Source organism: Narcine bancroftii, chromosome 8 (assembly GCF_036971445.1).
Source record: "Narcine bancroftii isolate sNarBan1 chromosome 8, sNarBan1.hap1, whole genome shotgun sequence".
Classification (NCBI taxonomy): Eukaryota; Metazoa; Chordata; class Chondrichthyes; order Torpediniformes; family Narcinidae; genus Narcine; species Narcine bancroftii.
The window spans coordinates 165,155,360-165,181,994 of NC_091476.1; the positions used below are offsets into that span (position 1 = coordinate 165,155,360).

Sequence of the window (26,635 nt, forward strand, 5' to 3'; positions counted from 1 at the left end):
TTTCTGCCTACCTTCCTCCCATTTTTGACCCTCCAGGGGACACCACCTTTCACTTAAGACATAGGAGCAGAAATAGGTAATTCAGCCTATCAAGTCTGCTCCACCACTCAATTATTAGCTGATTCATTTTCCCACTCAGCCCTGCTCCTTGGCCTTCTCCCTATAACCTTTGATGCCCTGGCTGATCAAGAACTTGTCCAAATTAAGCTGCTTTTTTTTTTTAAACCCACATTTCAAATGGTCTATATTTTGCTGTTTGCTTTGTCAACCTTCATAACTCCACCAATTTTTGTGTCATCTGCAAACCTACTAATCAGCTGGTCCACATTTTGAGGCAATTCATTTGAATCTATCACAGCTAACAATGGTCCTAGCATTAATGTCAATTTGACCTGGAAGGTCAAACCTGAAGGGTGAGTATAGGGTTAATGGTTGGATACTTAACAGTGTGGAGGAACAAAGGACTTTGGGGTCCAAATATATACATCTTTCAGGGTTGCCACATGGAAAGATAGGAAATCTAAGAAGGTTTATGGGATGCTGGGCTTCATTGGTAGGGGATTGAGTTCAAGTCCCCATGTCATATTGCAACTCTACAAATCTTTGATGAGATCACATTGTGTTCAGTTCTGGTCACTTTATTATGGGAAAGATGTGGAAACTATGGAGAAGGTGCAGGGAAGATTTACCAAGATGTTACCTGGATTGAAAAATAAGGAAAGGTTAATGTAGCTAAGACTTTTCTCTTTGGAGTGAAGAAGGATGGTAGGTGACTCAATAGTAAGATCTACAAGATTCTGAGAGGCATAGATAAGGTGGACAGCTAGTACCTTTTTTTTCCTCCCAGGGCAGGAGTTGCAAAAATCAGAGGACATCTATACAAAGTGAAGGGAGGGAAGTTTTAGGGAGACATCAGGAGTAAGTTTTTTTCCTCCACACAGAGATTTGTGGGTGCCTCAAATGTCTTGCCAGGAATAGTAGTGGATACTGAAATATTAGTGGCATTTAAGAAACTCTTAGACAGGCATATGGATGAAAGAAAAATAGAGGGTTACAAAATAGAAAGAGTTTAAGTATTTTTTGGGAGGAATATATAGGTTGGCACAACATTAAGGGCTGTACTATTCTGTCATATTCTATATTCCAATGCTCATAGACATCTACAACTAGCTTCTTTTATCTTTGATCAAGTCAACTTTGAATTAAATCTACTAACTCACCAGTGACCCACATTCCTTTATCTTTTGAATCCCTTAACCTTGGAGGGACCATGTTGAATGCTTTACTGAAATCTTGAGAAAAAATTAATTAGTTGTAAATTTCCTACTCACTGCTGCATGTACTGTGTGAAACTCCAGTCAATAATACCATCTCCCTAACCTGCTGAGTTTAAGTGAATTAATACCATCGTGTATCACAAGATCATTTGATTTTCATTGCCCAATCAACTTGGTGAACTGAGGTTTTCAACTCCAATTGCCTGTGTCACCTGACTCTAATTGCAGCCTTCAGATAAAATCCCTGTTGAAGTCTGTAACAAATTCATGTGCACCCTAAAATGTTCTGTCCCTTGTGAGCTTCTGCCAGTAAGTAACCTCCAGTTAATATTAGGAAAATTAAAGCTACTCTCCAACTATCCTGTTCCTTTTACATCCCTTCATCAGCTGCCTGCATATCTATTCCTCTATGTTCTGCTGGCTAATGGGAAGCCAAAAGTATAACTCACTTAAAGTGAGTTTCTTGCCCTGAGAACTCCCCATATTTCTGCCAGGATGTCCACTTTGAAGTTATACATAGAGTTTTTAAAAGAAGCTGCCTGCAAGTTAAAATTAAAATTTAAAAATAGAGTTAATATCCCCTGCATATTCATCGCTGTACTTTTTCATACCACTGTATGAAGGTCATTCAAATACACCTGCCAAATGAGATTTGCATTTTAGATAAATGGTTGAATTTTTTTAGAATCTAAAATAGTTTTTATTATCAATTGTTGGACAAATCTGTCCACATTACTCACCATGTACACCATTTACCATTTGGAACAATGGCCCATTGATAGATAAGCATAAGGTTATCTAATTTATGATTGTAGTTCTACTGTAGATATGTGCAAAGTATATATTTACAACTCAAAAGCAAATATCACTTGATTATCTTCATGTACATCGAGATATATCATTGCACCATGCAAGTCAGTTCCTTGACTTCATATAATGATCTGAATTGCAATTTTTTGCCTTCTGTTAATTATTTGATGAAACAGAAAGGTTTTAAAAAATTATAAACTTAGTGACTGTTTTGTATACTATTGTCTGGTGACTATGAGGACTGGAGAGAATGAGTAACATTTACTAACTTTATTTAGAGCCTAGAACATTACAGCACAGTGCAGGCCCTTCAGCTGACCTACATATTGATTTTGATATATATCAAATTATATATTTGTTTTTATGTTTAGGTTAATTCATCTCTCATTTCAATAAATAATAGAAATGTTCAACAGGTTAACATTCTAGTTTTGAACTCATTGAGTTGAAATATTGACTTTTTCTCTCTTTATAGTTACAGGGTCTACAGGAGTTGAGGTACAGGGAAAGATTAAACAGGTTAGGAATGAGGGGGAGATTTGAAAGAGGCTTACCAGATTACGAGAGGCATAGACAGATTTCCATTTAGATCGGGGGGAGATAAATACGGGGGGGGGGGTCATAGTTCTAAGATGAAAGGGGAACATCAGAGGAAAGTTCTTCACTCAGAGAGTGGTGGGAGTGTGGAATAGGCTGCCATCTGGTGTGAATGCGGACAATCTTGAGTTTTAACGATAGATACATGGGTGGGAGAGATCTGGAGGGTTTATGGAATGGGGGCGGGTTAGTGGAAATATGTCATTCCACGACTAGGTCACCAGGGGTCATCCCGGTGACCTTGTATAGAAAGCAGTCCAGAGCTACAGTCTAGCCTTCCAGAGAGACCTCAGTATACATATTAGTTGATTAAAACTGCCTCCACGCTGCTGAAGATCCAGCTGCGCTGGGTGGGTCACATCTCCAGAATGGAGGACCATCACCTTCCCGAGATCGTGTTATATGGCGAGCTCTCCACTGGCCACCGTGACAGAGGTGCACCAAAGAAAAGGTACAAGGACTGCCTAAAGAAATCTCTTGGTGCCTGCCCCATTGACCACCGCCAGTGGGCTGATCTCGCCTCAAACCGTGCATCTTGGCGCCTCACAGTTCGGCGGGCAGCAACCTCCTTTGAAGAAGACCGCAGAGCCCACCTCACTGAAAAAAGGCAAAGGAGGAAAAACCCAACACCCAGCCCCAACCCACCAATTTTCCCCTGCAACCGCTGCAACCGTGCCTGCCTGTCCCGCATCGGACTTGTCAGCCACAAACGAGCCTGCAGCTGACGTGGACATTTACCCCCTCCATAAATCTTCGTCCGCGAAGCCAAGCCAAAGAAGAAGATACTCGCACTGCTGGTGTGGTTATTGTCAGTACAGAAATAATGGTCAGCAGTCTAGAGGGGCCAAATGGCTTGTTTTCTGTGCTGTAGCAGTCTATGGTTCTAAGCATTTTCTAACTTATTTTCAGCTATCCAGCATCTGCAGTAATTTATTGTTCTCTCTGCTTTTGCTATGCACCAATATTATAAAGACATTATAGTCTAATTCCATTGCTTTTTAAGAGAATTTGCTTTTGGCAACTTTAAGTACCACGTGCATAATCATGGTTCAAAAATGCACATTAATGGGTCGAAGAAGTGCAAGGATTTTGGTTGACTCCGATCTTTGGAAATGAACGAAGTCGAGGAGGGCGAGGCGCGAAAAATTACTGGCCTCCCGCGAGATTTTCGCCCGGCAATGGCCTGCGCGAACCTATTTATCGCCTCACGGGGAGGGGGGGGCTGTGATTCCCTGTTGCGTGATGACGCACTGCGGCGGCGTCGTGCGTGACGTTCCGCTCTCGGTGCGACCAACATGGCGGATCTGAGCGAGGAGGCTGATCCGTGCGCCGCCCGCTGCCCCGGTTTCGCGCACACGGTAGGTCTGGCAAGTCCGCCGCCTTCAGTTGGACGGGCGCCCGGGGGGCGTGGGGGGGAGAGCGGTTGTGTTTCCTTTGAAGGTGGCGAGCGTGGTTTGAAATAGAGGTGGAAGGCGCATTGAGGTGAGTGGTCTGTTCGGGAGGGGGGGGGGGAGGAGTGAGTGGGGGGAGGGGGAGGGGGGGGGTCACTTGTCAGTCCCTTACACACATGTAAGGCCTTGGGAGTCGGTGGGACGGAAGCTGCGGGACCCCCCCCGCCCCCCCCGCCCCCCGTCTGCATTGAAATACGCGTGCATTATTTGGCTGGAGAGGTATGCAATGTTATGTTGGCTCCAGCTTCTTGCAATTCAAAACATTGTTTGAGTGGCGGGAGGGTTTCTGGCCCCTCTAGTTCTCTTTCTATAGCTTGGAAATAGCGCTAATTGTAACTTTGGGGCTTTTAAAAATATATATATATACCGCGATAATGACCTGCTTGTGCCTCATGCCCGTGTTGCACTTTGTTTGTGCGAGAGTGGTAAAGATTGATGAGCCCGGGAGCAGGGGAGAGGGGGGTGCAAATTTGGACGACACCGACTCACTCGTGTTGCCCACGTTCTGGGATCAGAACTTTAAAAAAAAAACCCAGAAGGAAAATAGCAGTGCAAGTTTTCTGTGGTCAATTGCCCAAACTGGACGACTTTCCGGGGGGGGGGGGGGGTAAAGTATGGTAGCGATCCACTCTGGAGGTTGTCACCGGCTTCGATGTAAAGTTACTTTGTGTTGGACCACATGGATAACCACATTCTGGAGGCAGCCTGGCATTAAATTCAGAGCCATGAGCCCGTGCTTATTGTTCTCAGTTGCAACAATGAATATTTACCCAAAGAGACACCCCCTTCAAACAAAAGGCCATCTGCCATATGACTCGGGTTTCTTCGAGGAGGGGAGGGGGGGAGGAACTGAAACTAAAAACCACTATTGGTGAAGCCGGTCATGGGATTAAGTCAGCCTTTAGTGTCTTTTACCCCCCCTCCATAAATCTTCATCTGCAAAGCCAAGCCAAAGAGAAGAAGAAGAAAGAAGAGTGTCATCAACCAGAGTCATCTGAAGACAATGAAAGAGATTTTGGGGAAAGATGGTTTTTTCTGCTGCTTTTCCTTGCCATTGAAATGGCCACTTTTGACTGACCCAGGTAAAGAAAGCAAGATCATGCTTGTATTTCAAATGTGACCATTTTGAAGATTATTTTGTCTGACCCTTGCCTGGGTCGGTGAAAACTTCGTGGAAGTCACAAGCCTTGTAGCCATTGTGCAAGAAACGGGAGCTGTGACAAATAGTTCGTATGAAGAAACATTTCTCTGAAAGCAACTCGACAAGGATTCGTAAGTTTTGAGATGCATAAGGACTTGGTGTCTCAACTACTTCATAATTACTTCTGAACAGCAGTTTGAAAGTCCTAAGTTGCAATGCAAGATTTATAAGACTGAAGTTTGAATCAACTTTTCAGATTTGTACCTGTAATGGTTTGGGTAATTTATAAACATGTAAACGCAAAGTTGGGATTAAATTTCAATTTGTTATTAATAAAAATAATTTTAAAGATTTATTTTAGTGAATTTCTATTGCCGTAATTTCCAGTCGGTTTCTCTTGGCTTGTACCAAATCGCTAACAGTACTAAATAAGATGATGGAAAATGATTCAATAGTTCCCTTGTGAAAGTTGTCAAGTTTGGGTATTTCTTTTCGATCTTGTTAGACAGCCACAACATGGTTCTTTCACTTTGAACAGAAATTTTACAGGTTCATCATGTTGCAACTCAGTTAACTCCTCTTGGTATTGCGCTGGAACTGCAGATAAGTCCACCAGCAATGGCTGAGTTAACCAAGAGGGAAAATCCATGGCCTTTAAATCATAACATTTACCATTGAAGTCAGTAACAAACATTTTCAAATTGTCAACAATGATGTTTGTAACAGCATTAGTTACCTCACACCTATTCATCCAAAAGAAATAGAATTTCTTGCAGAAATATTCTTTTGGCATAATTCTAATGTCAAGTAACTCACATAAGCTTTGCCATCTGTTGTGAGCAAGAACTTCATTTCAGGTTTTTCCTTCAAAAACTTGTTGAGATCAAACAGGTCCATAAACCTTTTGAAGCAGTTTCCCTTTAACAACCACCTTACTTCAGAGTGAAGCAATAATCTTTGCATTTTAATCGACACAAAACTGCTTAAACAGACATTCACATTTGGCGTTAGCATTGATGCACGATCACAGAATGCAGTATCTCGTGTAGAACAGAGCAAAAGTTCTTGGCAACTGAGTTTTCTCAGTGGATAGCACAGTACACAACCAACATGTTTGGATTTTCATCCTCCATTTTTTATTTAAACCCATCATAACAGGTGCCACATCTGCAGTGCAAGGTACAGTGTTTCCTTCTGGTATTTCATTTTCATCTAAATAATTTTTGAGCTTGCTGTCGACATCAACTGCAGTTGTGGTTATTTTTAATGATTCATAAAACAACATTTCTTGAAATTTTTCTTGATCAATATACCGTATCTCTCATATGCCAATTACAGAGCCTCACTGTCCCATATGGTACATTGATACAGTTGAATTGAGAACTTTTCTGATTTCAACTTCTCAATAAGCTGTTTTTAAACATCTTGACCCATGTCATCTATTCTGTCGTAGACAGTACTATTACATAATGGCATTGCTTGGACATTTTTGTTATCCTTTTGCGGAACTATTTTGAGAAACAATGATATTGTGTGTTTAATTAGTTCCTCCCCAGTCATATGATTCTTCCCAGGATAAGCGCCAGTGTACTCACCTTTTCCCTTAAATGTGTGACTACCAAAGTGGGAGATTCCTGCTGCCCACAAACTGCCAGAATGAAATTCCAATGGGACCGTAAACCAATTCTGCGTGCAAAGTCACGGGGTGGAAGGTGGGAGACTCGAAAATCTTCAAATTAACTAGGCAATGATATTTGAGATCGAGTTAAACGGAATGTACTTGCAAAAAATGAGCTCCCAGGAGTGGCTGGGATGCATCATCAATGGTGAAGGACCAGCTGAACTGCAATGAGATGAAATTGAGTGTCCAGATGCTGCTGCTGCTGTTGGCCTCCTTGAGAGGAGGGCCCTTTCCTGAACATGTGTCTAGGCTAGAGGAGGGAAACACTAACTTCTGCTCCAGTGTTGACCAAGAATTGACACCCTGAGTGTCAATCCCAGACAACCTCCTTGTTGTTCTAGTGGCTAGCCTTCGTGGTCACTACAGCGGCTGGCCTTGGCATTTCCCGGCTGTGTGGCAGAGGGGATGCCAATAGTGGGCTGCAGCTCCATATGTCTGATGGTAATAGCACCACTGACTGCTCTGTGCTGCATCCGGTCAAGTCTGATGCCGCACAACTACTTGGAGTGGGCAGGATTCGTGCACTCTACTGAGGCACTGCTACGTGCCCAACTGAAAGTCTACCATGCACCTTAGCATTGCCACAGCTCATCAATACGGATGGCTGAGCGATGGGGATCATTAAAGTCTTCGTCTGCAAGCAGCAAACGATGTCTTCTGTCATTTGCTTGAGGAAAGAGATGCTCGAAAAGCAAACAGGGTTTGTGTCCGTCCATGAACACTTGTTCATTAGTTCGGAAGGAATGCGGTTGCTCAGGCCGTCCATATGGAGAAGTTGTGCTGCCCTGTTGTGTCGAGAAAGGCTGAAAATACTTATGAGCAGGACTTTGATGGCTTCATACCTGTGGTTGGGGGGAGGCTGGCGTAATAAATTGACAATATGTCCCGTGGTGTCTTGGTCCAGCGATGCAACGATATATTACTTTGTTGTGTCTTCGGTAACCTGGTGTAGTTGGAATTGAGCCTTGGGTCTGCTCAAACCAGATCTGTGGCCACAAGGTCCAAAATACTTGAAATTGGAGCACAACAGTGTTCTGCACATCTATCATGAGGTCCAAAATGTCATTTGGACTATCAAGGTCATCAGTGTAGTGAGTGGTGCAGTGAAAAAAGCACAACATAAGTTGTCTCTGAGCTGAACCAACAGAACTATTTAATGGAATCTTCGCAGGAGTTTAAATGCAGCTGGCGTGCTATCACAATCACCCTCCCAGAGTTTTTGTGCCCCCTGGCCACCAGGAGCTCCTGATCCTGAGGGGTCCTCCAACTGTGGACACTGGTTTGATAATGGAGTGGTGTGATTCGCCAGATTATCTTATTTAACTCCATACTTAACCCCAATTATGTGTAAATCTATGTGTCTGGATCACCAGACACAACAATTGAAAAGTCAATTTCAAAGTTGAGTCTTTGAAATCTTGTTTTTAAACTGAGTCTTTAAACTGATGTTTAAAAGTAATTATGGAGTAGGTTAGACATCAATTATTCAGACCTGTCAAAACTCACAAATTCTTGTCAAGTTGCTTCCAGAGAAATGTTTCTTCACAATGGTTTGTCACAGCTCCCATTTCTTGTGTAAGGGTTACGGGACTTGTGACTTCCACAATGGTTTCATAGACCCAGGTAAGGCTTATAGACAAAAAAAACCCATAAAAATGGTCGTGATCCAAATGCAAGAATGATCTTGATTTCTTTTCCCCAGAATTGGGTCAGTCACCAGTGACCATTACAATAGCCACAGCCAATCATTGTTTACCCCTCACAGAATGTCATTGCATTTCTGTCTTCAAATATATCTGATTAGTGATATTAGAGGCTGTATTTTGTGTCCTTAATCACATGACTTCTTGAGGCATGCATGGTTTTTAGGTTTAATTCTCCCAAAAGCATGACTCATCTACGTGGCTTCTGTTTAAATAGGTGTCTTTTCCATTGTTCCAGCATTTACTTTGAACAATAAACAAACTGCTTCATCTCTGAATTACCAGACAAGCTGGCTCCAGAAGATTTTATGGCTTCTTGATGTAGTATCTGATTAAAAATGGTGTGTGTGTTGTGTGTGTCCCTTTTAACCCCAGAAAGTAATTTTACTAAAACTATATATTCTATCTTAAAGATAAATAATAATGTAAGTTTTTAACAATATGCTTTCCAAAATAGGCTTTGGGGAGGGAGTCCAAAATTTGATTAAACTGCTCTGCACCCACATTCATAGCACAATCCAAATCAATAGGTAAAAAAGCAGATTGCTTCTCCATCAGTTCTAGAGTCAGGCAGGGCTGTCCACTTTTTTGTCTTATTTTTATGCTGCATAGAGCGTTGAATCCATCAGGAATAATGAGCACAGAAGAGGAGTGATGTTGCTGTGGAGGCTCTCAGGTCAAGGGCTCCCTGTACTGGATTAAAAATGGTATTTGTCTGCTGTTCAGACAAACGGTCAGTCCATGGACTGATCAGCATCTGCAGCCATTTTGAGTCTGCCAGGGTAAATGGAAAGAAGTGAGGGAGTGCTCTTTGATAAATGCTCTGACTAGTCCATATTACATAGATCAGCAGCAATAGAAATTCAGCAAAACCAAGTTATTTTTAAAATAATATTTTTAAAAATAATTACTATTAATACAACATCTTACTTGAATCTAAACTTACTCCTAACTATGTGCAAATGTACCTGTGTGTGTGTGGATTACCCAAACTATTACACCTTCGGCACAATTCTGGAAAGTCAATTCCCAAATTCAGTTTTAGAAATCCTGCTTTGAAACTCAGAACTTGTAAATAGGTATTCAGAAGTAATTATGAAGTAGGTGAGACACTGCATCATCAAACTGCTCAAAACCTTGCCAAGTTGCTTCCAGAGAAATGTTCATTCATATGAATGATAGTCACAACTCCCCTGTTCCTTTCATAGGGGGAAACAAAATGTGTGGTTTCTATGATGCTTCCAAGAACCCAGGCAAGATGAAATGGTCATGATCCAAATGCAAGAATAATTTTGCTTTCTTTACCCAGATACGGGCCAACCAAAAAAGACCGCAGTAGATCGCTGTTTTCCCGTGACAAGGAGAAAGCAGCAAAAAATGTCCATTTCACACAAAGTTCTTCACTGCTCAGTTTAAAAACCTTGCTGTTGATGCAGAATACTGCTTCGTGTCTCAATCACATGAGTTCCTTGATCAATATTCAAATCTGTTTTTCAATTTCCAAAAACATGACTCATAGGCATACGAGTTCAAAATGTCCCATCTGGTTTCTCTTCCTGAAATAACAACCATTAACTTTGTTTATGGTTCCACCTTGACAGTGCCTTCTGTTTGACCACAAGCTGTAGATGGTTTTGCTGTGAAAAGGTTTTATGAATTTTTTCAGCCTCTGTTAACCCTTAAAGTCTGGTTACTAAATAAAATGTGAGCTTGTAACACCTTCCCCTCCCCCCCAAATTTTTTTAACTACAACCTACAATTTTAAATACTACATTCATACATGATGTAATACAGATAGATCTAACATTTTTCAACAATGTTTCAAACTTAGCATCTTGAAAGGCAATCAGCAATTACATTATCCTTTCCTTTAATATGAGTTGTCATTAAATCACATTCTTGCAAAATTAAACTCCAGATTACCAGTCATCTATTTTTTCATTTTACTCAAAAACACTAAAGGATTATAGTCAGTATACACAACTAGGGGTTCCTGAGCACTGCAGATTTAAACATCGAAATGCTGCAAAGCCAGTAAAAGGGACAATAATTCTTTCTCAATAGTAGAATAATTCTTTTGATGTTCATTGAATTTATTTGAAAAGTAACATGGTCAATATCATCACAATCATTCTTTTGCAATAGCACTGCTTCAGCTTCATCACTAGCATCTACTGCTAAAGAAAATAGCTTCTCAAAGTCAGGTGACTTAAACCCAAGCTTGTGACATAAAATGGCTTTCAGTTTGTCAAATTTTTCCTGACAAATTTCTGTCAAAATAAAACTTTTCACCCATCTGAAGAAGTTTAAAGGAAGGGAGATATCAGCAAAATTTTTACAGAACTTTCTATAATACCCTACCATTCCCAAAAACCTCCTAAAAGCTTTATTATCTGTGGGGCTCGGAAACTCAGAAATCTTCTGAACTTTCATTTGGACAGGAGCAAATTTACCTTGACCAACCACAGAACCAAAATAAGTCACAGTAGCATGGCAAAATTCCCTTTTAGCTAAATTAAGAGTTTTGTTTTTGAAGTTTGTCAAATTTCTCTAACTCAAAAATACATACTTCCCAGGTGTCATTCATTCCCTGTAACCAAATCATCAATATAAGCATCTGTATGCTCTAAACCTTGAATCACAGAATTGATAATTCTTTGGAATGTTCCTGGGGCATTATTCATTTCAAATGGTAAAGCATTATATTTATATAACGCTGTTGAGATTAAGAATGCAGAAGTTTCAGGGAACACACCAGTAACCTTTTAATAAGTCCATCTTCATAAGAAACTTAGCCTTTTCAACTTTGTCCCTAGGGACAATCAAATACCCTAGGGATAGGATAAGCACCTGTCTTTGTTACCGCATTAACTTTTCTTTTATCAATGCAATCCAACCGACCCATCTGATTTTGGCACCAGGATACAAGGTGAACTCTAATCTGAGGTAGAACATCTAATAGTATCATTCTTTAACATTTATTCAATGTCTTTATCTACCAGTTTACAATTTTCAACATTAATTTGATGTAGATGTTGTTTGATAGGTTTGGCATCTCCAACATCAACATCATGACAAGCTATTTGAAGTTCTCTTAAGCACATCTGGAAACGGGCTCCTACATTTTAAAAGTAGCTGTTTCATTTGTTCCTCTTCCTGGGGCTGAAGATGAGCCAACCAACCATCCAAATTCTGCAAATTACTCGATTTTGACAGACTAACTGTGACAGTGTTTTGTTTGAAGTGACCCTCAGAAGTGTGAGCTTTGTATTGTCTCATGATCCCTAAACTCCTCAGTTTTATTACCAACTTATACTTCTGCTGAAGGCTGCTTCTTGCAAAAATCCAAATTCTCAAAATAAGGTTTTAACATGTTGACATGGCAACTGTGTTTTACTGCTGCGATCAGATGTTTTCACTACATAGTTGACTTCATATACCTTTGATTCTATCTCACAAGGACCCTAAAATGTTGCTGTGAGGATCAGAATTTGTTGGGAAAAGGATTAATTCTTTATCCATTGGTTTAAACATTTTCACCCTAGCCTTTTTAAAAAAAATCATATCAGACTTACATTTGACCTTTGAATATTTTCAAATTCCCTTCAGCTATTTTACAGACTTTCTGCAAATGATGCTTAAACTTTGAATCATAATCTAACAAATTCAACTGCACATCCTCATTAACTCATTGTTCTTTCAATAACACTAAAGGTTCTCAAACTTGATGTCTAAATACCAGCTCAGAAGGGCTAAAGCCTAATGATTCTTGTACAGATTCTCTTACTGCAAGCAAAATCAAATGGATATTTTCATCCCAGTCCTTCTCATACTGTTTTTTTTTAATATATTTTTTTCAATTCTTACCGTTTCTGGTTCCACTATCCTTAGTCAAAGAGACAGTGAAGTGGCTCTTCTTTATTGCTTTATTGCCAATGATTTTGTGTATTTCCCATGATAAGGATTCTTTCTTTGGCTTGGCTTCACGGACGAAGATTTATGGAGGGGGTATGTCCACGTCAGCTGCAGGCTCGTTTGTGGCTGACAACATATCTCTTTCTCTTTGGCTTGGCTTCACGGACGAAGATTTATGGAGGGGGTATGTCCACGTCAGCTGCAGGCTCGTTTGTGGCTGACAACATATCTCTTTCTCTTTGGCTTGGCTTCGCGGACGAAGATTTATGGAGGGGGTATGTCCACGTCAGCTGCAGGCTCGTTTGTGGCTGACAACATATCTCTTTCTCTTTGGCTTGGCTTCGCGGATGAAGATTTATGGAGGGGGTATGTCCACGTCAGCTGCAGGCTCGTTTGTGGCTGACAACATATCTCTTTCTCTTTGGCTTGGCTTCGCGGACGAAGATTTATGGAGGGGGTATGTCTACGTCAGCTGCAGGCTCGTTTGTGGCTGACAAGTCCGATGCGGGACAGGCAGACACGGTTGCAGGGGAAAATTGGTGGGTTGGGGTTGGGTTGGGTTTTTCCTCTTTTGTCTTTTGTCTGTGAGATGGGCTCTGCGGATAATACAATCAGAAAAGCATCTCTCTCTGTCTCCCTCTATAGAGGCTACCATTTTTTCTATTCTGTCTTTAACAGGATGGTCAACCTCTTCTGGTTTCAAAATGTCTCTCATTCCCAATAATATGTTTCTCCTAAAATTCTCACCACACGACTCGTGACATAATTTCTGCTTCTGCTTAATTTCTCCGAAAGCATGAAGCATGCTAGATGGCCTTTTGAAGTACTTCCAAAGATAATTCACAACTATATGCTAAAAGCATCTCTGTCCACTTGTAAGTGAATATGACTCCGGCTTGTCTGTTAATCATTGAATTAAAACTCTTGCTTGTTTGAGCAGCTGCTAGCAGAATGCTGTGTGTCCACTCAAATGCTTTCAAGCCAAAGACACCCATTGTTCTTGAGTTCTCATTCTCAAAACAATAGGTCCTCATCATGGTTTTGATGATCAAATGGATCCGCTCCAAAGCCTCTTGAGATTCTAGATGATATGCAGGTGATGTGATCTGGTTAGCTCCCTATTTATAAACTATCTGCTGTAACGGTCCTTATATAAAATTACTTCCCTGGTCTGATGGGATCTCTAGGCAAACCAACCAAAGTGAAAAATTTTACAAGAGGTCTTGACACAGTTTTTGCTTTAATCTTTCTAAATGGTATTGTTTCTGGAAACCTGGAAGTTGTACACATGACTGTTAAATTCTTATTCCCACCTTTTGTCTTGGACAATGGGCCAACACAATCTTCAATAATTTAAAAGGATTCACCAAAAGCAGGAATGGGTTTTAATTGAGCCACTGGGGGACCCTGATTGGGTTTACCCACAACCTGACAAATATGACATGCCTGTCAAAATGACCCAATATCTTTAACTAGGCCCTTAGAATTGTTTAATAATCTTGTGGTGGCATGCCTAAACGTAATTTGAACTGGCTCAGAAAGTCACGGTTGAACCGCTGATGTCTGTAACCGAGAGGTCTCTGACTGCAAGGCGAATTGTGTATCGGAAGATGACACCATTGCTTCCTCGCGGCGCTTGGGGTTCCTGGGGGAATATTTAAAACGTCTGTGTGTGAACCAGTAAACAGTTTTTCCAACTGGATGCCACTTGAGTAAGATTCCTTCTTTCTTTTGCTGCAACTCAGTGTGACAACAATCTTTTACACCAAGATGACCAACAAAGGGTGTGCTATGGGCAAAAGTTAAAATTTCATCCCTATAGTCTTTAGGAACTACTTATTACCTGGTGAACAACTACCCATTCTTCATTGGTAGGAATATCAGCTGGTCTCCACTTCCTCACGAACACGCCTTCCTTGAAATAATATACAACTGACACTTCCTTAAATTGTTCAGTAGAGAGAGCTTTATCTCTCACTTCAGTAAAATCTCTGTTCTGCCTCTCCATGAACTTTTTTTGGGATATTGGAACACCCTTACTCTCGGGTTTAACAACAGAACTCTGGTCCAATAATGAAGGACGTTTTTCTTTTTAAGATATTTTTATTGATTTTATACATTTAAAAAAAATGTCAGTACATAGTTTATATGGAATGCAAAATGTATTAAAAATTATACAAATCAATATATTGCATCGTATCCATCATAAAAGTAAATATAATATACAAAGTCAGAAAAACAACAAAAGGGAAAACAAATAAAATCAAATGTTAATCAAAACCCCATTCCCCTAACAAATGTTGCATGGCTGAAAGAGAGAACAATAAATTTACTCCTAAAGATGAATGAAAAAAGCCAATAAAACTCAGATTGTGGAAATGTATCTAAAGATGGTGATAATTCAAAAATGGTCCATACAATTCTTGAAATCTTATATTAGAATTATTGATTGAATATTTTCTAAACCTAAATGAAACCTTTCTCGGCCACTGGGCCATGTCCCTCTGGTCCCTCCACCTGAGTAGTAGGAGCATGTCTCGCCAAAAGAGAAGTAAAAGACAAGATACAACATTTATTTGGGGTGAACAAAACATCATCTTCTCCTGTCGTACCAAAAAAGTGCTACCAAAGGGTTCAGTTCGAACTTTATCTCAAAGATTAAAGATAAAATTTGGAAAACCTCCTTCCAGTACTCCTCAAGCCTGGGACAGGACCAAAGCAAGTGAATTAAGGAGGCCTCATCTCTCATGCATTTATCAAAACACGAGTTTACCTCTGGATAAATGAGATAATTTAGTTTTGGAAATAAGAAACTTAATTGGAATAAACAAGATGATATAGATTTGATTAACCTAAAAATGGAATCCCATACCTTTTCTGATATGGACAAATTTAAATCTTGTTCCCAAGCATTTTTAATTTTATTAAAATTGAAATTAGCAATTTCATTGTAATCAAAGGATATTAAACCTTTTTATGCAAAGGTTGTAAACTAAAAAAATGTATCCACGACATTCACATCTTGTGCTCTAGGGAAATCACACATTTGAGGTCGAAGAAAATGCTTGATTTGCAAATATCTAAAACATTGGCTCTCCACCTTTTTCTTTCTACTCACATCTCAATTGAAGTATTCCCTATTGCATAGGTGCTCTGTGATTACTAAGGGATTGCTTAAGGTGGGATGTGGGTGGAATGAAAAAGGCTGAAAACCACTGTTTTAATCGTACCTGAGTGCTTTGTTATATAACTCCAAAGGAAATGGGCCAATGACAATTTTTCTCAAGCAAAATATTTTGGTAACAATTGGGTGTAGAGCAGTGATTCTCAACCTTCCCTTCCCACTCACATCCCACCTTACTAATCACAGAGCACCGATAGCATAGGGATTACTTATTGGTATATGAGTGGAAAGAAAAAGGTTGAGAACCACTGATCTAAAAGAATGAGTATTTGGGAAATTATAAAGCTCAGAGTTTTTAAAAAAAAAAATCTCTGAAGCACTCAGTATCCTTTCTGTGCCAAATTTGAAAGGCAGAACCTTGCAAAGTTGGTTGGAAAAGGTGATTGAATAAAAGCTGACTTGAAAGAAAAAAAACATGAAATCCAAAATGAACCCATACACTCATAGATTATCTGACAACTGGATAGTCTATTGATTTATGTAAAGAAAAAGGGAAAGTAGATCCAAGAAGTACTGGAATGGAATTTTTTTTTATAGCAAAGTTAGGTTCCATTGTAATCCATGCTGGACAATCAACCCAGTTATGAAAATATAACCAAAACGTGAGATTACATGTGTTTACTGCCCAATAATAAAACCTAAAGTTAGATATTGCCATGCCTCCATTCCTTTTCAATTTTTGTAAAGAGGTTTAGTTAGACGCAGGCATTTACCCTTCCAAATATAAGATGATATCGCCAAATCGAGGGAGTAAAAAATGATTTCGTAAGAATAATTGGTATAGATTGAAAAATGTATAAAATTTTTGGTAGAGTACTCTTTTTTATGTAATTAATATGGACAACCAACATTGTAGAAAGAGGAGACCAATGTGTGAGATTGCTTCACATTTTTTTTTAAACTTTATTTAAGATTTTATAACATGAATAACATATAGGATTACATTAAAAAAAATTAAGAATAAAATAATAAAATTACAATACAGTATCAGTAATCTAAATAAACTATACCCTCCCCAATAATTATTACACATTAATAACCCAACTCAAATTAGTCCAACCCCCCCCTTCCCCCAAAATAGAGTGAAGAATTAATAAAGTTAATAATATATGTGAGAAAAAGAAAAACCCACTTACAAAAAAAAACAAAAACTTAACCGATTAAAATACTAACAAAAAGAAAAGTAATTAATACTAAGATATCAGACTTAAAAAAACATATTTAAATCAAACTTAAATGCATATATTTAACAAACGGAGTTAAGATGAAACATATATTTAACTCAAACTTAATATAAAAAAATTAGTAAAGTTAGTAACATTATCTATCAAAAATTCTTAAACAATATTCAATTCTTAAAAAAAATTGTAGCATGGAAAAAAAGATGAAAAAAAAACTTTCTCTATAGAGATAAACCTTCACCAAATATCAACTAACTTCACATCTATCATCATATTAGTCACATAAACCACCATCTTAAAACAAAATTCAAACCTCATTAAGCATTGTACAATTCAATTTTAGTACTCTTCCACCATTTTTCCCTTTTACTCTTGAATAGTTATCCAATAAAAGCTCCAATATCACATTTAAATATCCCCAATCATTACGTTAAAATTCAGATATCCAAATAATAAAAACACATCTACAACGAAATCTATATCTCAACAAATGGAGCATAAACCACAAACAAAATTCAAGCCTCATTAAGAATTGTACAATTCAATTTATAACTTTCACCATTATTCCCTTTGTTCTATAACTAAAATAGCAAAATAATATACACCAGAATTACCACTCCTTTCACCTTAAAGTTAAAGAAAAAATATTTAAAAAAACTTATCCATCCCATTCACATTTAAATTTCAAATATTCCTTATCTACTGAATAAACTTTACAAAAAAAACCACATCAATTTTTAGTTTTTTAAACAATCAAATACTTTCTTATGCTTTTTTTTATATTAAAAAAAAACCCTTCACTCTTTAATCTAATAATACAAAAAAAGGAAAAAAAACGGGTAGGAGGTTAAAAATAACCCCTCCCGTCTAAACCGCTCAATGCGGTAACTCCCAAAAAAAAAATGGGTGTGAGATAACTCACACGTAGCAGATGACTTTCAGGAAATAGTGCCTATCCAATTCTCTCCCCCAACTCTCACTTCATCTTAAACTAACATCATCATTATTTAATATCCCTTTTTTTTAAAAAAAACATTAGAAAAAAAAGGACAACTCTTCTTTTAATCAGCTCCAATTGCCGAGTCACCATTACAACCATTCCTTCTTGGAGCACGGCTCTTTTCTTCCATCTCTTGTCTCCTTAGAGATCGCGGCGGACTATGTCTCTGTTGAAACTGAGTAATTGACAGCTCTTGAGCAAATGCTATAGCTTCCTTTGGGGAATCAAAGAACTTTGGTTGGCAACCATCTTGGAAAACCTTCAAAATGGCTGGATATCTAAAGGTTGCCTTGTAACCTTTCTTCCACAACAACTCTTTAGCAGGATTGAATTCCCGTCGTTGGAACATAACTTCTTGACTCAAATCCGCATAGAAGAAAACTCGATTATTTTGAATCATCAAGGGTGATTTTCTCTGTTGTGCATTTCTAATAGCCACTCGTAAAATTATTTCTCTGTCGTAATAATTCAAGCAACAAACTAAAACGGGTCTTGGACATTGACCTGAAATAGATCTTCTACGCAAGGCTCTGTGAGCACGTTCCAGTTTTATACCTTCCGGGAAATGTTCTTGACCTAGCACCTGCGGAATCCATTCAGTAAAAAATTTTCTTGGGTCTGGTCCCTCCATACCTTCCGGCAAACCAATAATCTTTATATTGTTCCGTCTGGATTGGTTTTCCAAATAATCAATCTTTTTCACCAAATTTTTATTTTGAGTTTGTAAGTCTTCGACCATTTTGGTCACATCAAAAACTTGATCCCGTATTTCGTCTATATCTTCTTCACACGAATTAAATTTATCTCTCACTTCAAGCTTAAAAGCTCCAAACTCAGCCATCTGTTGAGAATATATTTTCACCAGAGTATTAAACCTAGTACCAAGTTCTGTCATAATCTTGGATAATCCCTGCATTGTATAAGATAATTTAGATTCAAGATTCACAAAAATCTTTTCAATTGGAAGAGATTTTGGCTCAACAGATTCCTGCTTCTTCTGCATAACCAAAGGATCTTCTGTTCCTTCCTTCATTCTGGTTGCCTTCCTTATAGTATGACTGCGTGTGGAAACCCCAGCCACAGCCTCTCCAGCAATGACTGGAGGACGCTGGCCGGGGTTTTCCCCAGTCCATAATGTATTAAGTTCTCCCAGTACATCAAGTTGTATAGGTTCTTCTATTTCAAAAGATGCAGTTTGCAGCGCCACCTCTACAGTTGACAAATGCCTTTGAGTAACTCTTTGTTCTAAAGGCTGTTTGGCGCCCTCTTTAGGGGGCTCTACCGATGTAACATAGAGCTCTACATCCGAACACTACCTCTCTTCTGGGATCCATTTCACGCTGAGTCCCGGTGTCTTTCCTGTAGGTAGGCTCCAAAACTTGAACTTTTGGAAAATGTAGTTTTTTGATGATCTGTTGTCGTTTTTTTTTGCTCTTTTCCACCAATTGTACCATCATAAGTTAAATTAACAGCACTGAAATTATCTAAACTTTTAAAGAATTTTAATGGGCATTTCTAGACAAAACAATAAGATAGAGTCAGGAGAGGACTGGAAGGCACGTCTGATCCTTACGCCATCTTGCCACGCCCCCCCTGCTTCACATGTTTTAATAAGTTGAGAACATTTTCTTTAAAAAGTTATGACTTTTAGTAACAGTGATACCAAGATAAGTTGATTGATTTTTCACATCTTAAAAGGGGAACTAATCTACACTGAGGCTGATGCATTCAAAGGAAGAAGATCACTTTGATGTAAATTTAATGAGTCAGATAATACAGAACCTAAACGAGATGCAAGCCATTTAGAAAATGATTTTAAAAACTCCGCAGGGAACCTATCAGGTTCTGGAGATTTTCCTGCTTGTAATAGAGATAGCAGCAACTATCTCTTCCATGAATATAGGCTTGTCTAAACTATTATCCAAAGATAATGTGAGATTATTTAATCGATCTAGAAAAGCCTCCATTGTATTATCATTTGTAAATTCAGAAGGGGAGAGTCCTGAGTAAATTTCCTAAACGTATCATTTATCTCAATGATCTGTAGTTATACTGCCATTTTCCATTTGAATCTTTGTAATTTGATATTTATCTTTTACTCCCCTCAGTTGATCAGCTAAAAGTTTACCTGACTTCTCTCCATGAATATAAGACTGAGATTTACTTCTCAGAAGTTGACATTCAATTGGATGTGTTGAGAGGAGATCAACCTTTGTTAAAAGTTCAATTCATTTTTTATATAATTCAGGGTTTTTAACCTGAACATATTTTTGATCTTACTATTTAATTTGAGTAATCAATTCTAATTTTTCTTTATTAGCCTTTTTTATTTACAGTATAGGAAATAATTTGCCCCCTAATATAGGCTTTCAAGGTGATCTAGTATTAGTTTGAAAGAAAAAAGTTATCCGTTTATCCATAAATTAAAAAAAAAATCTTTATCTGTGAGCAATGTCGTATTAAAATGCCAATGCCTATTAACTTGAGGGAAGTTGGGAAGGATCAAAGATAATGCAATAGGGGCGTGATCTGATATTACAGTACTTTGATACTCACAAGAATGTGTCTTTGAAATCAGTTGGTAATCAATCAGAAAATAGTCAATCCTTGGAAAAAGTATGGCGAGTGTGGGGGAAAGGGGAAGAATACTCTCTGCTATTAGCATGAAACAAGAAACACTAGACATAGAAATACCAAAGTTTGATAAGAAAGAATGAATTGCTCAGGTGTTCTTACTCATTATAGCAGGGTTAAGAGAGGAACGATCCAAAACAATTTAACCAGCAATTAAAATCCACACCAAGTACCAGAGAATATAAGCTCAGGTCTGGTAGGGATGAAAAAATGTTCAAATAACCTCGCTTCATTTACTTTAGGAGCATAGATATTAGCTAATAGAATCAGAGGTCATGACATAACGATCATTTGTATCTGAGACAAAACAATGCTGAACAAAGGGAATATTTTGATTATTAAGTATTGAACATCCCCTTCCTGCTTTTAGATTGAAAAGTAGAAGGAATGTGTTAAACCCTCCACTGGTACATAAGATGAGAGCACATCCACAAATGTGGGTTTCTTGTAAGAAAGCATGTGAGAACACTTTCTTTTAAAAAGGATGGTTTAATTCGTTTACATTCCAAATAACAAAATTGAATGGGTTAGCCATTATAAACAACTAATGGTATGGATTGATTGGAATACATGTTTTTCAAGTTCCATGTGTTAGCCTGACAATAGAAACATAAAACCGAAACAAAATTGAAGACAAGCTGTAAAATGCCAGTGTCATAACAATGTTAGAAAAACATCTCTCTAGTTCCCTATTATCCCCAATCCAAAAAGCTGTTGGAAAAATCAACAACAGGCAGTCCATGTATAAAGTATAACCAAATTCCTTCCTTTTTTTTTGAAAACTTTATTGAAACTAGTTTAAACAACTTACAATCAAACATAACGGAAAAAAACCCCAATTTTTTGTATATATATGTAAAAAACAAAAACCCCCACCCACACTCCCACCCCTTCAGCCAGCCCCCTTAAGGGGAGCCAAATATAAAGATAATACAGTGATTATAAAGAATATTTCAAAGTATTTCTAAATGTATATACTTCAAATAAGAAGACCACATTTTAACAAAAAATGAATAATTATTGTGCAGATTACATGTAATTTTTTCCATAATGATACAATTTCTCAACTCATTATGCCAGCGTGTTATATTAACCTCCACATTATCCTTCCAAGTACTGGCTACACGTTTTCGTGCTACAGATAACACTAAACGTACAAATGCAATTTGAAATTTATCCAACCCTAGTCTTTTCAAAGAAACCATACATTCCAACAAAAAGATCAATGGGTCTAACGGTAATTTAATCTTAAATAATTTTTCCAAAACCAATCTAATTCCTTCCCAAAATGGTTGTACTTTAAAACAAGACCAAACAGCATGTAAAAAAAGTTCCAGTACATAGTCCACATCTAAAATAAGAATCCGAATTACTAATCCATATTTTTTCAATTTCTCTGGAGTCCAATATAACTGATGTAAAAAAATTATAATTAACCATTCTGTAATGTCATTCTTCACTTTAGTTACACTATCATAACACAAAACCTCCCAATTATTTTCTGGAAAAATATAAGTTAAATCACTTTCCCATTTAAGCCTAGATTTCTCCCATTCCGGTTTATCCATGCTATCCTGTAACAATTGGTACATATCTGAAATATAACCTTTCTTAGGTACCAAATTCCTTCCTGATCAGCATTTTAACCTCCACTCCTAAACTAAAAATATAATTTTTTTCTACACTTTTAATTAGAATAGGATTGTTTCGTCTTCAACTAACCACACAAGGAAGAATCTGTTAGTTTCTGACATAATTTTAAAAATAAAATACGTATCAAGTAGCAACATTAATTGTTTTCCATCTTAACTAATTATTGCTAAATGTAAAATATGTATACAGGTATAATGAAGGCATAGTTCTCAATATTATCAAAAAATAAACTCAATGAATTGAATTCCTAGAGAATCCCTTAAAACTGAAATCCAAATGGATTAATCACTCAGTGTATTATTAAAAAAATACAACCAATTATTGACCAATGGACCTTGTATAATAATTGACAGAAACCTTAAAAATAACAGTAATTACCGTAATTAGCCTCGGTAATGAAACAAGTTCACACAGGGCGCGATGTAGAAGGAAGATAGTCAATATACTTTTGAGCTTAATCCATCAAACCAAACTACTTCTTACAGGTCCATTCAAAAGGGAAATGTGGAGTCGAGCAGGGTATGTCAGTGAAGGTTTAGAGTACTGATGATACAGTTCTGACATGACCTTTCTGTATTTGGCATGTTGATTCATTACCTCAGGGCAGTAATCGTCGATGATCCTGATAGGTTTTTAAAAAATATTTAAAAGTTTTTGGCCATGTGAAGTACAAAGTTGGAGTACAAAGGTAAATCCAATATTTAATCCATGATAGTTATACCCAAACAAGAAAGACCCAAAGAAAAAAAGTGGATATCGTAAAAGAAAAGCAAGAAAAAGATAAGGAAATAGAAAATAGAGAGCAGAATGGATTACTGAAAAGTGCCACACACTCCACAGATCATAAGTTCATATTCTATTTAATTTTTTTCTTTGGAGAGAATCAACGCAGTTCTCGATGGCTCGGAAGAATACAACTAAAGATTTACATCTGAGATTTTGTAAATATTGGACACCAATATTGTAAAAAGATGTCGTACTTATTTCTTAAATTATAGGTAATCATTTCAAGGGGAACACAGCTTTGCATTTCTGCATTCCAGGGGCCACACCTAGATGTAAATCAGTTTTCCAAGTAATTGCTATACATTTTCTGACCACTGCCAATGCAATTTTAACAAATTCTGTTTGATGTTGGGATAGTTTCAGTTCGGGTCTTATCCCTATAATGATCCCCAGTTAAAAATAATTCTGGGTTTTGTATAAATTGAATTCCTGTAATTGCTTCAAGAAATTTCTTAAATCTACCCAAAGACGTTTCACTTTAGAACATGACCAAGTTTAATGTAGAAAGGTTCCTACCTCCGCACCACATCGAAAACATCAGTCTGATAGATCTGATTTTTAATTTATTTAGTTTCTGTGGTGCAATATATAATTGATGCAAAAATTATATTGTACAAATATATATTTTATATTAGTGGTTCTCAACCTTTTTCCACTCACATTCCACTTTAAGTAATCTTTGTGCCATTGGTGCTCTATGATTAGTAAGGGATTACTTTAGGTGGGATGTGAGTGGGGAGGGAAGGTTGAGAATCACTGCTCTAGACCCAATTGTTGCTGAAATACTTTGCTTGAGAAAAATTGTAATTAGCCCATTTCCGTGCACATAACGAGTCAATGAGGTACAATTAAAGCAGTAGTTTTCAAACTTTATTTCCACCCACATGACACCTTAAGCAATCCCTTAGTAATCACAGAGCACCCATGGCACAGGGAATACTTAAAGTGATATGTGAGTGGAAAGAAAAAGGTTGAGAACCACTATTTTACATTTATCGTGTTAGACATACTATCCCGACATAATTCAGACCAGTTTTGCTCACCAATCTGTTTGGGGGTTCACATTTGAAGTAAAAAATACCTTGCTGAAGTAAATTTCTTTGTATTTCCCTTTCAAATCAGTCTCCACGTCACTACAGTTTGGTTAAAAACATTGTTTGGCCCAGTTTGATGATTCTGATTTGTAGACCATGATATTCAAGCTTTCCTCTTCGTCGGGCTTCACAGATCAAAAGATCCTTGGTTTGGTAACGATGTAATCTATGGCTTCAGACACAAATTGGCTTAAGTGCGAAGGAACAGTGTGCTCCATCAATGTCAGGAGGTGATTTGAGCAAATCTCTCCCAAACACATCACAGAACAGTTCCAAAAAAAATTCTGTACGCTGTCCACTTTCAGTGGACTTGGACAGGCCCAAAATATGTATATTTTGCCTTCTGCTCCTATTTTCCAGATCAGTGACCCTTGTCATTAACTTTGAGTTGGTGTTAGTTAGATTTGATCTTGTACCTGCTAATTCTTTGCAATGGTTACTCAATTTGTTTAAGTTGAGCTCAATGGATGACAACTGCTCACTGTGTTCTTGACCTATTGAATAAATCTGTTCAAGTTTGTCTTCAATCTGACCCAGGCTATTTTTAAATTCTTCTGTCAACATTTTTTTTAAAGGTGCTCCATTAACTCTGTGATGGTCTCTGTAGTCAAGCTTGTCGGCATATCTTTTTTCCATACTTTAGCATTTCTTGTACCCATTATAAATCGATTGTTGGTGAAAGAGGCTGATAATGAAACATATTGTTTTTTGAAAAAAAAGGGAAGATATAAGTGAAGAAAAAAATGAATCTTAAGCAGGAGCAAGTAGCACCTACTGTTATTACTTCATTCTACAGCCAACCAGAAGTCAAGAAGAATGTTAGTCTTTTACAGGTCATTACAACCTGAGTGCTGTTTTGCACTATCACAGCTTCTGTTCCCTTTTAAATCAGTCTGGCCAGTTTCTTAGCCATAGTCTGTCACTTCACAAGCTGGATATATATATCAGAATCTGTCTTTGTGTCAACGACTGGTTTAGCTGTTAACCACATTGCAGGGACAACTTTACCCTCTGCAAGCTTATTTCCTAATAACAATGAGACCCCTTCCACTGGTAAACTTGATCTGATCCCTGTCGTAACAGGACCATTAACCAATTCTGATTTCAACATTATGCGTGCGTATTGACTCTGGATCACCACAAGTGACTGGCCAGCCCCAGACTCTCAAAGGATTTTCACTGTCAGTGACCCTTCCCTTAACAAAACCATACCTTCTGACATAAAATATTTGAATTCCTCCCTAATGTTACCAGCAGATCTGGAACCCTTTTTATTTGTTTCATCTCTTTTAATACAGGCATCTGGCACTGTCTCCTTTTCTTTCTTTTTCCTCAGCACAGAATGATTAGCTATCACGTGACCAGGTTTCTTACAACAGTGACAAAGGGAACCTGAAGGTTTTTCCTTTCTTTCCTTCCCTTCTTTACCCTTAGCACTACTTCACCATTTATTTTCAAACTTACTTGGATAGTCCATATTACCCTTTTGGTAATTTATACTGGGTACAAATTTAACTTTAAAGCTAACTCATCTTCTAATTTCAGATTCCTGCCAAGTTTCAACTCCCATTTAATCTCAATATGCTTTGATGTTATCAGGAACACACCTTTTAATTTGTTCAACTTGCATCAAATCTTTGAGTCTGTCAGAATCGCCATCTATCTCTTTTGATGTGGTCTATCAGTCAAAAGCACACAGTTTTGTCATATCGAAAATCCTTATAAGCATGGATCACTGATTTTTCTCAAATTCCTGAATTTTTGTCTATAACTGTCTGGAGCCAATCCATCAGCCTTCAGCACAGCTTGCTTTACAGTATCATAATCGGCAGCTTGCTGAATTATAAGCGCAGAGTAAGTCTGCTAAGCCTTCATTTTAATCAGGCTTTGTAACATGAGAGACCAGTGGTCTTTTGGCCACTTTAAACTCTCTGCAACTTGCTCAAAATGATTTATCAATCTCTGCCTCATTAAATGGAGGAACTGACTTCACCTCCCTCCTAGTCATAAATCTCTCATGAGGACCAGGAGGAGGATCTCCTTTCCTATTCTCTTTCTCAAACTGCCTTATTTGCTTCTCGGCTTCCTCCCTTTTATTTCTCTGCCTCGTATCTACATTTTTCTAGCTCAATCTGTACCAACTTTAACTGTTGCTCAAAGGATTTACTTTCAGGAAGTTGTTTCCTCCCCTTTGTATAATAGCCAACAATTCTTTCTTTTTCACCCTCTGCAAATTTGCAGAGGTTGGCAATAGCAAAAACCTATCAATATCCATTGCTGCTGTTTTTCCACACACACAAGCCTTTTGTTACAAGATCAAACCAGCAACCACAAAGAAGGCAGATCACAAAGGGGCAAAGATTAACATTTACTTTATTAACCAAAATTCACCTTCAAACTTTAATTCAAAATCTCCCCTTTTATAACAATGTCCACTGGTTACTATGCAAATTTCTATAACTGTGTAAAACTAATAAATTCCCCAGCCTAAATATAACATACGTAATCAAAGTCTAAGTTATATTTGC

At 37.8% G+C, this 26,635-nt stretch overlaps 1 protein-coding gene across 3 annotated transcripts in view; it reads left to right on the forward strand.

Moving 5' to 3' along the window:
* The first annotated feature begins 3,964 nt into the window (after positions 1–3,964).
* Positions 3,965–26,635, forward strand: part of zmym4.1 (zinc finger MYM-type containing 4, tandem duplicate 1) — a 173,218-nt gene continuing 150,547 nt past the window's right edge. For all 3 annotated transcript variants that reach the window (XM_069895780.1, XM_069895782.1, XM_069895781.1), the window contains exon 1: positions 3,965–4,042. In XM_069895780.1, the coding sequence (XP_069751881.1) occupies positions 3,980–4,042 (63 nt within the window). In that variant the 5' untranslated portion in view covers positions 3,965–3,979. The remainder of the gene's footprint in view (positions 4,043–26,635) is intronic.